The sequence below is a fragment of the Bombina bombina genome, chromosome 1, assembly GCF_027579735.1.
Source record: "Bombina bombina isolate aBomBom1 chromosome 1, aBomBom1.pri, whole genome shotgun sequence".
In the NCBI taxonomy this organism is placed as follows: Eukaryota; Metazoa; Chordata; class Amphibia; order Anura; family Bombinatoridae; genus Bombina; species Bombina bombina.
Window position 1 is genome coordinate 1215589286 of NC_069499.1, and position 15364 is coordinate 1215604649.

General features: G+C 40.8%; 1 protein-coding gene across 1 annotated transcript in view; it reads left to right on the forward strand.

Annotated features, from left to right (window-relative positions):
• Positions 1 to 15364, forward strand: part of CPNE2 (copine 2) — a gene marked incomplete in the record, with an annotated part of 400103 nt that overhangs the window by 169667 nt on the left and 215072 nt on the right. The window contains 1 exon segment of the mRNA XM_053700230.1: positions 9524 to 9598. Coding sequence (XP_053556205.1) covers positions 9524 to 9598 — 75 coding nt within the window.

The window sequence follows — 15364 nt, forward strand, 5'->3', positions numbered from 1 at the left end:
TCATTTTTCATACTCTCTCTCTGCTCTGGGATATTTTCTATCATTCCACTTGACGCCGGGATAAGAAGACTACTGGCCAAGTTTGGTCTGATAGTGGAATATCCCACGAGCATTACATTATACTTGGGCCATGGACCCAAATGAGGTAGCAAATGCAGTTACTCGTCAGGATCTGACGCTGGGAACACATACCGCACAATTGCAGAGTGTGAATTCTAAACTACAGGCTTATAACCGCTTTGCTCTCCTCACTGGTTGCTGAAAAGAACGCTGCTCCTGTTGGTACACAGCCAGTACCTGCTGCTAGTGCCGCAGCTCCTTCCCCTGCTTCTGGAAGTATACCCTGGATACCATTGCCTGACAAGTATGATGGTACAGCCACCTGTAGGGGTTTCCTGAACCAGTGCAGGCTGCACTTTCACAATGACCCCCACACCTTCCAGTCTCATTAGTCAAAGGTCACTTTTATTATTTCCTTACTAAAAGACAAGGCCCTAACCTGGGTCTCTCCTCTTCTGGAACAGAGCACTCCACTCCTTAACGATCATGATGCCTTCACTTTTGCATTATCTTCTGTATTCAGGACCTTCGGCTGCGCTGCTGCTGCTGCAGAGTACTCACTCTTGGATCTCTGCCAGAGTAATAGAACTGTGGCACAATACGCCATCAAGTTTCGCACTTTGGCACTCAAGACCATTTGGGATGGCAGTGCTCTCAAGGCGGCCTTTAGGAGAGGTTTGCATGAACGTATCAAGGACAAGCTTACCTATCGTGATGTCCCTATTTCCATGGATGAATTTATAGCACTTTCTATTACTCTGGACTCTCGCTTTCAGGAGAGACAAGCTGAGAGAGACAGAACTCGTAGAATCCTTCCGTCCCATCCTCCTACTCGTCCGATCTCTAGACCATCCTCTACCCCTTCAGCACCTCCAGTTACCTCAGTAGAGGAACCCATGGATCTCTCCTCCCTCAAACCCACATAATCTGAAAGACAGATAAGAAGGAGATTGAGACCGTGTTTCACACCAGCTAAAGAACTGTGATATCCTGCCGGGAAAAAGCCAATGCTTAGAGGATAAAACTGGGGTACCTCTAAGCATGGTCACTACTAAATCCCCTCAATCTTCTCGAATCCTGGTACCTGTTACCCTCTCCTTTCTTCAGAATTCTGTCCACACTCAGGCCTTTATTCATTCAGGGGCAGCTGGAAATTTTTTGGATCACCGTTTCATGATTCAGGCAGGGTTACCTCTTCTGCAGAAAAAACACTGTCTTAAAATAACTGCTCTGGATGGCACTCCCCTTGGATCAGGTTTAATCTATTTTGAATCAGCACCCCTAACCATGACTGTGGAAGTCCTTCATACCGAACAGTTGCAGTTCAATGTCATTAATTCTTCAGCACAACCAGTAATCCTTGATCTTCCTTGGCTCCGTATACACAATCCACAGTTCGACTGGACTGAGGGACAGTTGGCCTCCTGGGGTACATCCTGCTTCCACTCCTGTCTGGCTAAAGTTACTCCATTACGCCACATCCCCATTGCAAGCCTACAGACCCCTTCAAGCCTTCCCTCAATTTACGTGGCTTTTACTGATGTATTTGAAAAGAAAACAGCTGATGTGCTGCCACCCCACCGTCCTTAAGACTGCAAGATTGACCTCTTTCCTGGAGCCCCACTTCCTAAAGGGAGGACTTATTCACTCTCCAAAGCTGAAACCAAGGTAATGGAGAAGTATATTCAAGAGAACCTAGCTTAAAGTTTTATTCGCCCTTCCTCTTCTCCTGACGGGGCTGGCTTATTTTTTGTCAGTAAGAAGGATGGTGGGCTCAGACCCTGTATCGACTACAGTGCCCTAAACAACATCACTATCAAGAATCACTATCCTATTCCGTTAATCACTGAACTTTTTGACTCGCCCCAGCATGCTCGTTACTTCACTAAGTTGGATCTATGTGGGGCATATAATCTTGTTCGTATATTCCCAGGGCATGAATGGAAGACTGCCTGCAACACAAGATCAGGGCATTACAAATATCTTGCAATGCCTTTTGGACTGTGTAATGCCCCTGCTGTTCTCCAGGCATTTGTCATTGATGTATTCTGTGACCTCCTCAATCGCACTGTCATAGTCTATCTGGATGACATCCTTATTTTCTCCTCCACCCTTGAGGAGTATCATGAACATGTGAGACAGGTACTTCTTCGCCTCAGAGGCAATTCCCTGGTAGCCAAACTGGAGAAATGTGAATTTGACCAAGTTCAGATTCAGTTCCTTGGCTATGTTATCTCGAAAGAGGGTTTCGCCATGGATCCTTCTAAGCTCACCGCAGTCATGGAATGGTCTCAATCAATCTCATTAAAGAAAACCCAGTAATTCTTGTGGTTCTCTAATTATTACCGCAAGTTTATAAAAAAACTTCTCCCAAATAGTTGCTCCCCTCGCTGAGTTAAAGGAACATTATACACTCATTTTTTCTTTGCATAAATGTTTTGTAGATGATCTATTTATATAGCCCATAAAGTTGTTGTTGTTTTTTTTTAAATGTATAGTTTTGCTTATTTTTAAATAACATTGCTTTGATTTTCAGACTCCTAACCAAGCTCCAAAGTTTTATGAGAATACCGTCAGCTACCTACTCCAGCTTGCTGCTGTTTGTGTAAAGAGTCTTTTCATATGCAAAAGAAGAGGGAGGGGGGAGTGTCTTATTTGCCATTTGCAGTGGGCTTTCCAGCTACCTTTTCAACAGAGCTAAACTGAGAGCTTCTAAGTAAGTTTTTAAACAGTTTTATACTGGATTTTTATATCGGTATATTTGCATCTTATTCTTTATAGTAGTGTCTATTACATGCAGTTATATGAAAATGAGTGTATACTGTCCCTTTAACTAAACGGAACAGAGACTGCAAAAACCGTCCCCCCGAAGCCGTGGATGCCTTCTCTTACCTGAAAAAGGCCTTTTGTTCTGCTCCTGTGCTCTGCCATCCTGATCCTGACCTGCAGTTCACTTTAGAGGTTGACGCCTCCGAGATTGGAGCTGGAGCAGTCCTAACCCAAAGGGATCCTTTAATCCTCCAAGTTGCACCCTGTAGCCTTTTTCTCCAAGCGCTTTACTCCTGCAGAGAAGAACTATGACATGGGTAATCGTGAACTCTTAGCCATTAAGATGGCTCTGACTGAATGGCGTCATTGGCTAGAGGGTACCGCCAATCCCATTCAGATTCTCACTGACCACAAGAATCTGACATACCTTGAGACTGCTCATAGACTCAATCCTCGACAGGCCAGGTGGGCCTTGTTCTTTTCCTGTTTTAACTTTGTGGTCTCTTATCTTCCTGGGACCATAAATAAAAAGGCTGACGCCCTTTCTCATCAGTTTCCTCAGTCAAATGATTCCTCTGACGCTCCTATTGAACACATCATACCCCCCTCCTGTGAGGTTGCTCAACTTAACAGCTCTCTTCTCCAAAGACTGCAACGTGCCCAGTCTAGAAAGCCTCCTGAAGCCTCCGTGGCTCCCGATATCTTCTTTGTACCTCTGAACCTACGCACCCCTTTGCTATCCTGGGCTCATTAAGCTTCTTTCCAAGCATGTATGGTGGTCTACCATGAAGACCGACGCTCAGGATTATGTGAAAGCCTGCACGACTTGTGCTGCCAATAAGACTCCTCGATCCTTACCTCCTGGTTTTCTCCAACCGTTCTCCATTCCCAAAAACCTTGGATTTGGAATTGGAATGGATTTCATTGTGGACCTCCCTCCTTCTGACCATCATACAGTTATCTGGGTTGTGGTAGAACGATTTTCCAGACTGGCTCATTTTGTACCCTTAAAGAAACTGCCATCTGCCCAAAAGTTATCGTCTCTTTTTCTGTTACATGTGGTACGACTTCATGGCATTCCCATGAATATGGTTTCCGACAGAGGTACACAATTCATCTCTGTCTTTTGGAGAGCCTTTTGCAAGTTGATTGGAACCATTGTTTCCATGTCGTCCATCTACCATCCTCAGACTAATGGGCTGACTGAGAGAGTGAATCAAGATCTCAAAGCCTATCTCAGAACTTTTGTTAAGTCTCTCCATACCAACTGGTCTGAGTTGTTGCCCCTAGCTGAGCTGGCAAGGAACACTCATTGGCACTCTTCTCTATGATGTTCTCCATTTCAAGCCGCAGCAGGTTACCAACTTTGTATCTTTCCTCTTTCTGCTCAGTCCACAGGGGTTCCTGCTGCAGACCGACAAGTTGGTAACCTCACGACTCATTGGCAAAGTATTCGCTCTCCGTTACAGTCAGCTGTCTCCAGATACAAGAGGTTTGCTGATCATCATAGAGCTTCTGTTTGTGCCTTTTCGGTAGGTGACCGTGTTTGGGTCTCTACTTAACATAATTGTCTACATCAATCCAGTCACAAATTAGGGCCTAGGTTTATCGGCCCTTACAAGGTCCTTAAAAGACCTGTTGCCTACAAAGTGGCCTTGCCCAGAACCCTGCGCATACACCCTGTCTTCCACATCTCGTTACTCAAGCCTTACATCAAGAACAGATATACTCGGCTCCGACCACCTCCTCCCCCGCTCCTGATTCATGGTGACCCTGAGTATGAGTTTGCTAAGATCCTGAACTCCAGATACAGGTGCAGGCAACTACAGTACCTCTTACACTGGAAGGGCTACTTCATGGCAGATTGTTCCTGGGTTCCTGCCCATGATGTGCATGCTCCATCTTTGGTCTCCAGATTTCATGCTGCACATCCCACCAAGTCTCAGTAGGGTCCCGGAGGTACCCTTTAAGAAGGGGGCTCTGTCACACTGTTCCTCTGCACGGCTGTGGCCATTGCCATGGACACAGGCACTCCGCCTGTCGCTAGGGATACAGCAGTATCTCTGCCTTTTGGAGAGCCTTTTGCAAGTTGATTGGAACCATTGTTTCCTTGTCATCTGGCTACCATCCTCAGACTAAAGGGCTGACTGATAGAGTGAATCAAGATCTCAAAGCCTATCTCAGAACTTTTGTTAATAATCTCCATACCAACTGGTCTGAGTTGTTGCCCCTAGCTGAGCTGGCAAGGAACACTCATTGGCACTCTTCTCTACGATGTTCTTTATTTCAAGCCGCAGCAGGTTACTAACCTCGTCTTTCCTCTTTCTGCTCAGTCCACAGGGGTTCCTGCTGCAGACCGAAACATTACTAATCTCACTAATCATTGGCAACATATTCGCTTTCAGTTACAGTCAGCTGTCTACATCAACCCAGTCACAAATTAGGGCCTAGGTTTATTAACCCCTACAAGGTCCTTAAAAGACTGTCTCCTGTTGCCTACAAAGTGGCCTTGCCCAGAACCCTGCGCATACACCCTGTCTTCCACATCTCGTTACTCAAGCCTTACATCAAGAACAGATATACTCTTATCCGAACACCTGCTCCCCTGCTCCTGATTCATGGTGACCCTGAGTATGAGGTTGCTAAAATCCTGGACTCCAGATACAGGCGCAGGCAACTACAGTACCTCGTACACTGGAAGGGCTACTCCATGGCAGATCTTTCCTGGGTTCCTGCCCGTGATGTGCATGCTCCATCTTTGGTCTCCAGATTTCATGCTGCACATCCCACCAAGCCTCTGTAGGGTCCAGGAGGTACCCTTTAAGAAGGGGGCTCTGTCACACTGTTCCTCTGCATGGCTGTGGCACTCCTCCTGTTAGGGATACGGCAGTGTAACTGAAGCACGGTGACGACATCATCAACACCCACCCTGTTTTCCCTATGTAAAGGCCTCAGTCTCTCTCACATGTGCCCAAGTATAGGTGTTACTTCTTGTGCTCCTGGGTGCTGTATGTCTGTATGCTAAATTACTGTATTGATTCACTGTTGCTGAACTCTGCCTGTTTGACTACTCTGCTTGCCTTAACCCCTGAATTGCTGGACTGCTTAACTGCTGATGAACTCTGCCTGTTTGACTACGCTGCTTGCCTTAAACTCGGCATTGCTGCATTGCTTAACTGTTGATGAACTCTGCCTGTTTGACTACTCTGTTTGCCTTAACCCCTGAATTACTGGACTGCTTTACTGTTGATTAATTCTGCCTGTTTGACTACTCTGCTTGCCTTAACCTCAGCATTGCTGGATTGCTTAACTGTTGATGAACTCTACCAGCCTGACCATTCTATTGGTTTACCCCTGAACTGTTATACTGCTGAATATCCTTTTGTTGCTGACTTCTGCCTGTTCTCTGTCCTTCTATTGGTTTACCCCTGAACTGCCATACTGCTGGATTAACTTCCTGTTGCCACTGAGTACCGCCCTACCTTCTGTGAGTTTTGCTTACCTCATTTTACAAACTCTCTCTGCTCTGGGATATTTCCTATCATTCCACTTGACTCCGGGATAAGAAAACTACTGGCCAAGTTTGGTCTGATAGTGGAATATCCCACGAGCATTACATCAGGCTGGTGGTGATGATGTAATGGTGTGGGGAATATTTTCTTGGCACATTTATTGTCCCTTAGTACCAATTGAGCATCGTTTAAACACTATAGCCTACCTGAGTATTGTTGCTGACCATGTCCATCCATTTATGACTACAGTGTACCCATCTTCAGATGGCTACTTCCAGCAGGATAATGCACCATGTCACAAAGCTCAAATCATCTCAAACTGGTTTCTTGAACATAATGAGTTCAGTGTACTCCAATGGCCTCTACAGCCACCAGATCTCAATCCAATAGAGCACCTTTGGGATGTGGTGGAATGGGAGATTTGCATCATGGAAGTGCAGCCTACAAATCTGCAGCAACTGCATGATGCTATCATGTCAATATGGACCAAAATCTCTGAAGAATGTTTCCAACACCTTGTTGATTCTATGCCACAAAGAATTAGGGCAGTACTAGCAAGGTGTACCTAATAAAGTGGCCGGTGAGTGTATATTGCCCAGAGACCAAAAGCGGAACATAACTTACAGTATATAGGGATGAGATCGTACTAATACTGGAACATAACGTGAGAATGACCCTGCCTTTGAGTACAGTCACAGACATATAACCTATTCCAAAGTTCTGAAAGGCTCATACTGTAAAGGGTCATGTCCTAATTACCGGAACTCCTGCCTGGAGGACTCAGGTGTGCCCTTTATTACGGGGCTGAGTTATTGCCTTACCTACCTTGTTCCAGAGACCAAGAATACTTACCTGAATCCTGTGTATGCTCACCTTGCTCCAGAGACTAAGCAAACTTACCTGATACATGTATATGCTCACCTTGCTTCAGAGACCAAGCATACTTACCTTGTACTGGTGTATGCTCACCTTGCTCCTGAGACCAAGCATACTTACCTTGTACCGGTGTATGCTCACCTTGCTCCTGAGACCAAGCATAATTACCTTGTACCTGTGTATGTTCTCCTTGCTTCTGAGACCAAGCATGCTTAACCTTGTACCTGCGTATGCTAACCTTGCTCCTGAGACCAGGCTACTTATCTTGTATCTGCATATGCTCACCTTGTTCCAGAGACCAAGCATACTTACCTGATACCTGTATATGTTCACCGTGTTCCAGAGATCAAGCATACTTACCTTGCACCTGCATATGCTCACCTGGTTCTTGAAAGCCAAACAGTCTTGCTTGATACCTGTGCCTGCCCTTTGTCTACAAACCAGCTGTGACCACTGTATCTATCTGTCATTCTCTGACTGTCTTACCAACAATACCCGCCTGGTATCCTGTACCTGCTGAGAACCCTTTGTCTACCATACCAGAAACAGCCTTTCTCAAACCATCTGTGCCTTCTGTTCCTATCTTGTATCCTGTGACAGTCTCACCAACAGTACCCGCTGATTATCCTGTGCAAACTAAGAACCCTGTGTCTACTAAACCAGTGAAAGCCATCCTCAAATCCGCTGTGCCTTCTGTTCCTATCTGGTATCCCGTGACATTCTTACCAACAATACCCGCTGGGTATCCTGTACCTGCTGAGAACCCTGTGTCTACTATACCAGAGACAGTCATCCTCAAACCAAGCTGTGCTTGCTGTATCTATCTGTATTATGTGACAGCCTCACCCTTACTGCACAATTAAGCACCAGTGTTCATTGGACTTTGTTACTACAACCTACTTAAGTTTTTCAAATTTTGTATTGGACTTAAAGGGACATGACACCCACATTTTTTCTTTCATGATTTAGAAAGAGAATGCATTTTTAAATATCTTTCTAATTTACTTCTATTATATAATTTGTGTTATTCTCTTGATATTATTTGCTGAAAAGCATATCTAGATATGCTCAGTAGCTGCTGATTGGTTGTTGCACATAGAAGCCTGATGTGATTGGCTCACCCATGTGCATTGCTTTTTCTTCAAATAAGGATATCTAAAAAAATTAAGCAAAATAAATAATAGAAGTAAATTGTAATGTTGTTTAAATTTGTATGTTCTATCTGAATCATGAAAGAAAGATTTTGGGTTTAGTGGCCCTTTAACTATGATTAAAGCATAAGACTTGAGATATGCTGATGTTAACATTATGAATTTATGATTACATTCTCCATTGAAATAAACCTTTATTTAATAGTGCCTTGAGGTTCGTTGGTTTACTTGGATTTTGTATCGGTAACGGATAAGTCAGACAAATCATTATGTGCATTTTAGGGAAAAACACACAAAAAACAAAACAAAAGAACATTAGAAAAGAATAAATTTGCATTTGCTGTTGCAGACAAGTATAAAAAGTTGTGAGTATAGAGTGCACTTTAATTTTTATATATACTGGGTGTGTATATATATATATAGTTGCCAGCTGTGCTCCATAAAAATATCGAACAACCTATTGGTGACTGGGCGCGGGTGGTAGGTGGGGTCCCCCTTGATACAATCATGTATATTTTTTAAAACTGAGTAGTCATTTTATCCCGTTGGTTGACAGTAACACATGTACGCAGTAGTGATTTGACCCCTCTGACTGCCAGGAGCACACACAGCAATGTATTTGTTCATGGAAGTAAACTGGAACGTTGTTTAAAATTTGCATTTTCTATCTGTATCATGAAAATTTAATTTTGACTTGAGTGTCCCTTTAAGTATCCGTTTTTTTTTTGTACAAATTTTACTGGACAGCCTGCTAAAATACCTGAATGTCCAGTTGAATACTGGACACCTGATAACCCTAAATATATATCTAGTCATGAAGATATTTAATAAAATGTGATGGGCAATATAGATTTATCTTATATAGTACGATGTGTTTTGGGATAAATGTGTAAAATTCTGTTTATTAAGAATAACTTGCTTATCGTTTTATAGTGTGTAAATATATTTATACACACACACACACATATATATTCACATACATACATATATATGTAATCTAAAGACGCACTATTTATGTAATTTGCAACATATTAATAATTTAATACAATGCTAAGTGAGTGTTTTATATGCTGTAGTATCAAATGATAAAGTATTTAAACTATTTAATTATTTTCCAATTTAAAGCTGGTAAATTGTTGTGTTTGATTTTTTCAGATTGTTTCCAGCAAGAAGATAACGCGCCCTCTGATTTTAGGGAATGGAAAACCAGCGGGGAAGGGCGTCATTACGGTAAAGAGCTGGCGTGTTCTGAATTGCCTGTGTCATTTTAAGAGCTGTTTCAACTTCATACTGAGATAAATGCTTGATTATTCCACTGGTAGCAATCATTTTGTTTCTAGTAAAAAAGAGAAAATGTGCATCGTAGCAACAGTAACATAGCAACCAGATAATAGCGTCAGGATCCCAATATGCTGCATGTTCCTCTATACATGAGACAAATCCAGTTCACTAATTGTTTCATTATTTCATCAATGTCGTAAACAAAATGAACAATACAAAATGTAATATCACAGCCTCGGATTGTTTGATGTAATGAGGTATTAAAGAGGTTGTTCATACTGCTTTACATGCAGATTTAGCACAAAAACAACATTTTTCTACTTGATTGGTGGCTTGACATTTTTCATGCCTTTGTAAATATTCACTGGGGAGAATCACTTATATAGAAAAGGGAGGTGAAACGTGACATGATATGAACTTGTCAACCTTACATCTTTTCTCTCTTTCTGACTACACTAAGGTAAAGGATCAATGATTCTGCAAGATGCTTCACATAGAAGGTTTTGAAAGGCTGCAATATATATATAAATAACATTACAATTTGGTTATATATACTGTATATATTGCAGTATTGTTTCGTTATTTATTTTTCACCCTTTTCCTGTAATGTAACTGTAAAAAACGTTGTTTTTCAAAATTCCACAGTTTCTATGAAGAAATGGGTACCACCATGTTCCACTTAAAGGGACAGTCTACTTGATTTTTTTATTTTATTGTTTAAATAGATAAATAACGCCTTTGCTGCCCATTCCCCAGCTTTGCATAACCAACATTGTTATATTAATAAATATTATAACCTTTAAACCTCTAAATATCTGCCAGTTTCTAAGCCTCTGCAGGCTACCTCTTATCTCAAGTGCATTATATCAGCTTTTCACAGCCAGACAGTGCTAATTCACGTGTGCCTTATAGATAAAATTGTGCTCAATCCTGTGGAGTTATTGTGGAATTATTTATGAAGCAGCATTAATTCGATAAAATGCAAGCAAAATGCAGAGGCTTAGATACAAGGTAATCACAGTGGTAGAAAGTATATTAATACAACCATATTTATTATGCAAAACTGGGGAATGGGTAATAAAGGGATTAGCTATCTTTTTAAACAAACATTTTTTTGGTTAGACTGTCCCTTTAAGTTTCCCCTTGTCCATCTTTCCTGCTGAGCATAATTAGGGACATATGTAAAACAGGCAATAAAAGAGACTGCCCAAACAAGGCTGCATGAAGCATATGATTATCTAAAAGGGTTTCCACACATCCTTGTTTGCGCAGATAAATAGAAAACTAGTTCAAACATGGTTGTGCCCTTTACTTTATAGACACTGAAGTACTTTATAGAAACTAAACCTTTACAGTTATATTTTCAATATTTAAGCAATTAATGCAATTGTAAAAAAAACATCTATATATTATTCTAAGACAAATAATTTTTATGTCAAGTCTGTACATTTTATCTAACGTATATTTACTGTTTGACATCCCTTTAAATATAGAATAACACGAAAAAGGAAACAATCTTCTCAAGTAGAACCAAATCCTTGCCAGTTTTACTGTCCAAAAAGTTTAATTCCTCCACCAAAGGCTTTTAATTGTTGTTAGTGGACATGGAAGTTTTAATAGTGTTCTCAAAATAGTTAAATCTGGCCCTCCCTTGTTTATTAGGTAAATTATTAATTTGGCCCTATCAATATTTTTAGGGTTCTAAGAAAAACAATTCTATATAGGCGCTCACAAGATAAATATAAAGATAAGCATACATTGCCCAGTGTAGACTCCCATAATGCACTGCTTGGATAAATGTCACTTTTTATTCAGTTCCATAGTGACCACTTCACTTGGCACTCACAAGATAAATATACACTGTGTATGTCTATTGTGGATTACAGCTTCTACCATTATGGGTAAATGTCACTTCCAGTTTCTAGTATATCCAGTTCCAAAGCACTATAACTCTGTTTAAGTGGCCCTTATGGGAGAAGAACACTTGGCCAGTAGCCCCCTGATACAATGAGCTTGATACCCCTGTTTTACTACATAATTTTCAATCCATTAAGCTTAAAAGGACACTGAACCCAAATTGTTTCTTTCACGATTCAGATAGAGCATGAAATTTTAAGCAACTTTCTAATTTACTTCTATTATCAACTTTTCTTCGTTCTCTTGCTATCTTTATTTTTAAAGGAGGAATGTAAAACTTAGCAGCCAGCCCATTTTAGGTTTAGCACCATGGATAGTGCTTGCTTATTGGAGGCTTACATTTACCCACCAATAAGCAAGCATAACCCAGGTTCTCAACCAAAAATGGGCCGGCTCCTATGAATCACATTCTTGCTTTTTAAATAAAGATACCAAGAGAACGAAGAAAAATTGGAGTAAATTAGAAAGTTACTTAAAATTGCATGCTCCATCTGAATCATGCAAGAAAAAAATTGGGGTTTAGTGTCCCTTTAAAGGGACATAAAACTCAAAAAAAATTATTTCATGATTCAGATAGAGAATATAATTTGAAAAAAGTTTCCGATTTACTTTTATTATCAAATTTGCTTTATTCTCTTGTTATTCTTTGTTGAAGAGATATCTAGATGGGTAGCGTGCACATGTCTGGGGCACTACATGACAGGAAATAGTGCTGTCATCAAGTGCTCTTGCTAATGTATAACAACTTACCTTCCTGCTTTTCAACAAAGGATAACAAGAAAACTAAGATTTTTTGATAATTGACGTAAATTGTTAAAAATTTGTTAAAGTGTATGTTCTATCTGAGTCATGAACGAAAGATATTGGATTTTATGTCCCTTTAATCCAACACCACATATTTGCATGCATTGTTTTTGCAGAAATAAAACATATATATATAACTGCATCTTCTGTCACCCCACCATCTCCTAAATGTATTTATTTATATGTTTATTTTTTTATTTTGAAAGAAAATTTGGGACAGTATTACCCTATAAGAGGCCTTACCTCTTAAGCCATTTGAATGAGCAAGATCATATTTCTGGTTGCTTTTTGTACTGTGCAAAGTAGGGTCATTAACTTCAAAAATTAATTCCCAAAAAAGGTTTATTATGCACTATCAGTATTTTGCCTGTGTTTCCTGTATTTGAAATCTGAAAACGTTAGGTTTTCCACTGCTCCCAAACATGGAATTCAGAACCAGTACCCTTGTACAGCTGCTCAGTGATTGGTTGATATGTGAAGGAGCTTGTTAAGACAACACTCAAGGGTCTTTTAAGCGTTGTGTCCCTGTAATGCCCAACAATGCCATTTTTGCTAGAAAAATGACAGTTTTACTTGCTCTGCAACATTTATTTTGTATGCATTTTTTTTGCTGTACAGTGAATACGTTATTTTAAAAGACCACTAAACAAAGTAGAATAGCATAATCATTAAATGACAAATTTCAGTTAGTTATTTCTTTCATGTAATTAGCAAGAGTCCATGAGCTAGTGACGTATGGGATATACATTCCTACCAGGAGGGGCAAAGTTTCCCAAACCTCAAAATGCCTATAAATACACCCCTCACCACACCCACAATTCAGTTTTACAAACTTTGCCTCCGATGGAGGTGGTGAAGTAAGTTTGTGCTAGATTCTGCTTATGACTGATGCATCGGACGCGATCCCCTTTGCTCGTTTTCACATGCGACCTCTTCAGCTTTGTATGCTGAATCAATGGTGCAAGGATTACACAAAGATATCTCAATTAATATCTTTAAAACCGATTGTTCGACACTCTCTAACGTGGTGGACAGATCACCATCGTTTAATTCAGGGGGCTTCTTTTGTGCTTCCGACCTGGACTGTAATTTCAACAGATGCAAGTCTCACAGGTTGGGGAGCTGTGTGGGGATCTCTGACGGCACAAGGAGTTTGGGAATCTCAGGAGGTGAGATTACCGATCAATATTTTGGAACTCCGTGCAATTTTCAGAGCTCTTCAGTTTTGGCCTCTTCTGAAGAGAGAATCGTTCATTTGTTTTCAGACAGACAATATCACAACTGTGGCATACATCAATCATCAAGGAGGAACTCACAGTCCTCTGGCTATGAAAGAAGTATCTCGAATTTTGGTTTGGGCGGAATCCAGCTCCTGTCTAATCTCTGCGGTTCATATCCCAGGTGTAGACAATTGGGAAGCGGATTATCTCAGTCGCCAAACGTTGCATCCAGGCGAATGGTCTCTTCACCCAGAGGTATTTCTTCAGATCGTTCAAATGTGGGAACTTCCAGAAATAGATTTGATGGCGTCCCATCTAAACAAGAAACTTCCCAGGTATCTGTCCAGATCCCGGTATCCTCAGGCGGAGGCAGTGGATGCATTATCACTTCCTTGGAAGTATCATCCTGCCTATATCTTTCCGCCTCTAGTTCTTCTTCCAAGAGTAATCTCCAAGATTCTGAAGGAATGCTTGTTTGTTCTGCTGGTAGCTCCGGCATGGCCTCACAGGTTTTGGTATGCGGATCTTGTCCGGATGGCCTCTTGCCAACCGTGGACTCTTCCGTTAAGACCAGACCTTCTGTCACAAGGTCCTTTTTTCCATCAGGATCTGAAATCCTTAAATTTAAAGGTATGGAGATTGAACGCTTGATTCTTCGTCAAAGAGGTTTCTCTGACGCTGTGATTAATACTATGTTACAGGCTCGTAAATCTGTATCTAGAGAGATATATTATAGAGTCTGGAAGACTTATATTTCTTGGTGTATTTCTCATCATTTTTCTTGGCATTCTTTTAGAATTCCGAGAATTTTACAGTTTCTTCAGGATGGTTTAGATAAAGGTTTGTCCGCAAGTTCCTTGAAAGGACAAATCTCTGCTCTTTCTGTTCTTTTTCACAGAAAGATTGCTATTCTTCCTGATATTCATTGTTTTGTACAAGCTTTGGTTCATATAAAACCTGTCATTAAGTCAATTTCTCCTCCTTGGAGTTTGAATTTGGTTCTGGGGGCTCTTCAAGCTCCTCCGTTTGAACATATGCATTCATTGGACATTAAATTACTTTCTTGGAAAGTTTTGTTCCTTTTGGCCATCTCTTCTGCCAGAAGAGTTTCTGAATTATCTGCTCTTTCTTGTGAGTCTCCTTTTCTGATTTTTCATCAGGATAAGGCGGTGTTGCGAACTTCTTTTGAATTTTTACCTAAAGTTGTGAATTCCAACAACATTAGTAGAGAAATTGTGGTTCCTTCATTATGTCCTAATCCTAAGAATTCTAAGGAGAAATCGCTGCATTCTTTGGATGTTGTTAGAGCTTTGAAATATTATGTTGAAGCTACTAAATCTTTCAGAAAGACTTCTAGTCTATTTGTTATCTTTTCCGGTTCTAGAAAAGGCCAGAAAGCTTCTGCCATTTCTTTGGCATCTTGGTTGAAATCTTTAATTCATCTTGCCTATGTTGAGTCGGGTAAAACTCCGCCTCAGAGAATTACAGCTCATTCTACTAGGTCAGTTTCTACTTCCTGGGCGTTTAGGAATGAAGCTTCGGTTGATCAGATTTGCAAAGCAGCAACTTGGTCCTCTTTGCATACTTTTACTAAATTCTACCATTTTGATGTATTTTCTTCTTCTGAAGCAGTTTTTGGTAGAAAAGTACTTCAGGCAGCGGTTTCAGTTTGAATCTTCTGCTTATGTTTTTCGTTAAACTTTATTTTGGGTGTGGATTATTTTCAGCAGGAATTGGCTGTCTTTATTTTATCCCTCCCTCTCTAGTGACTCTT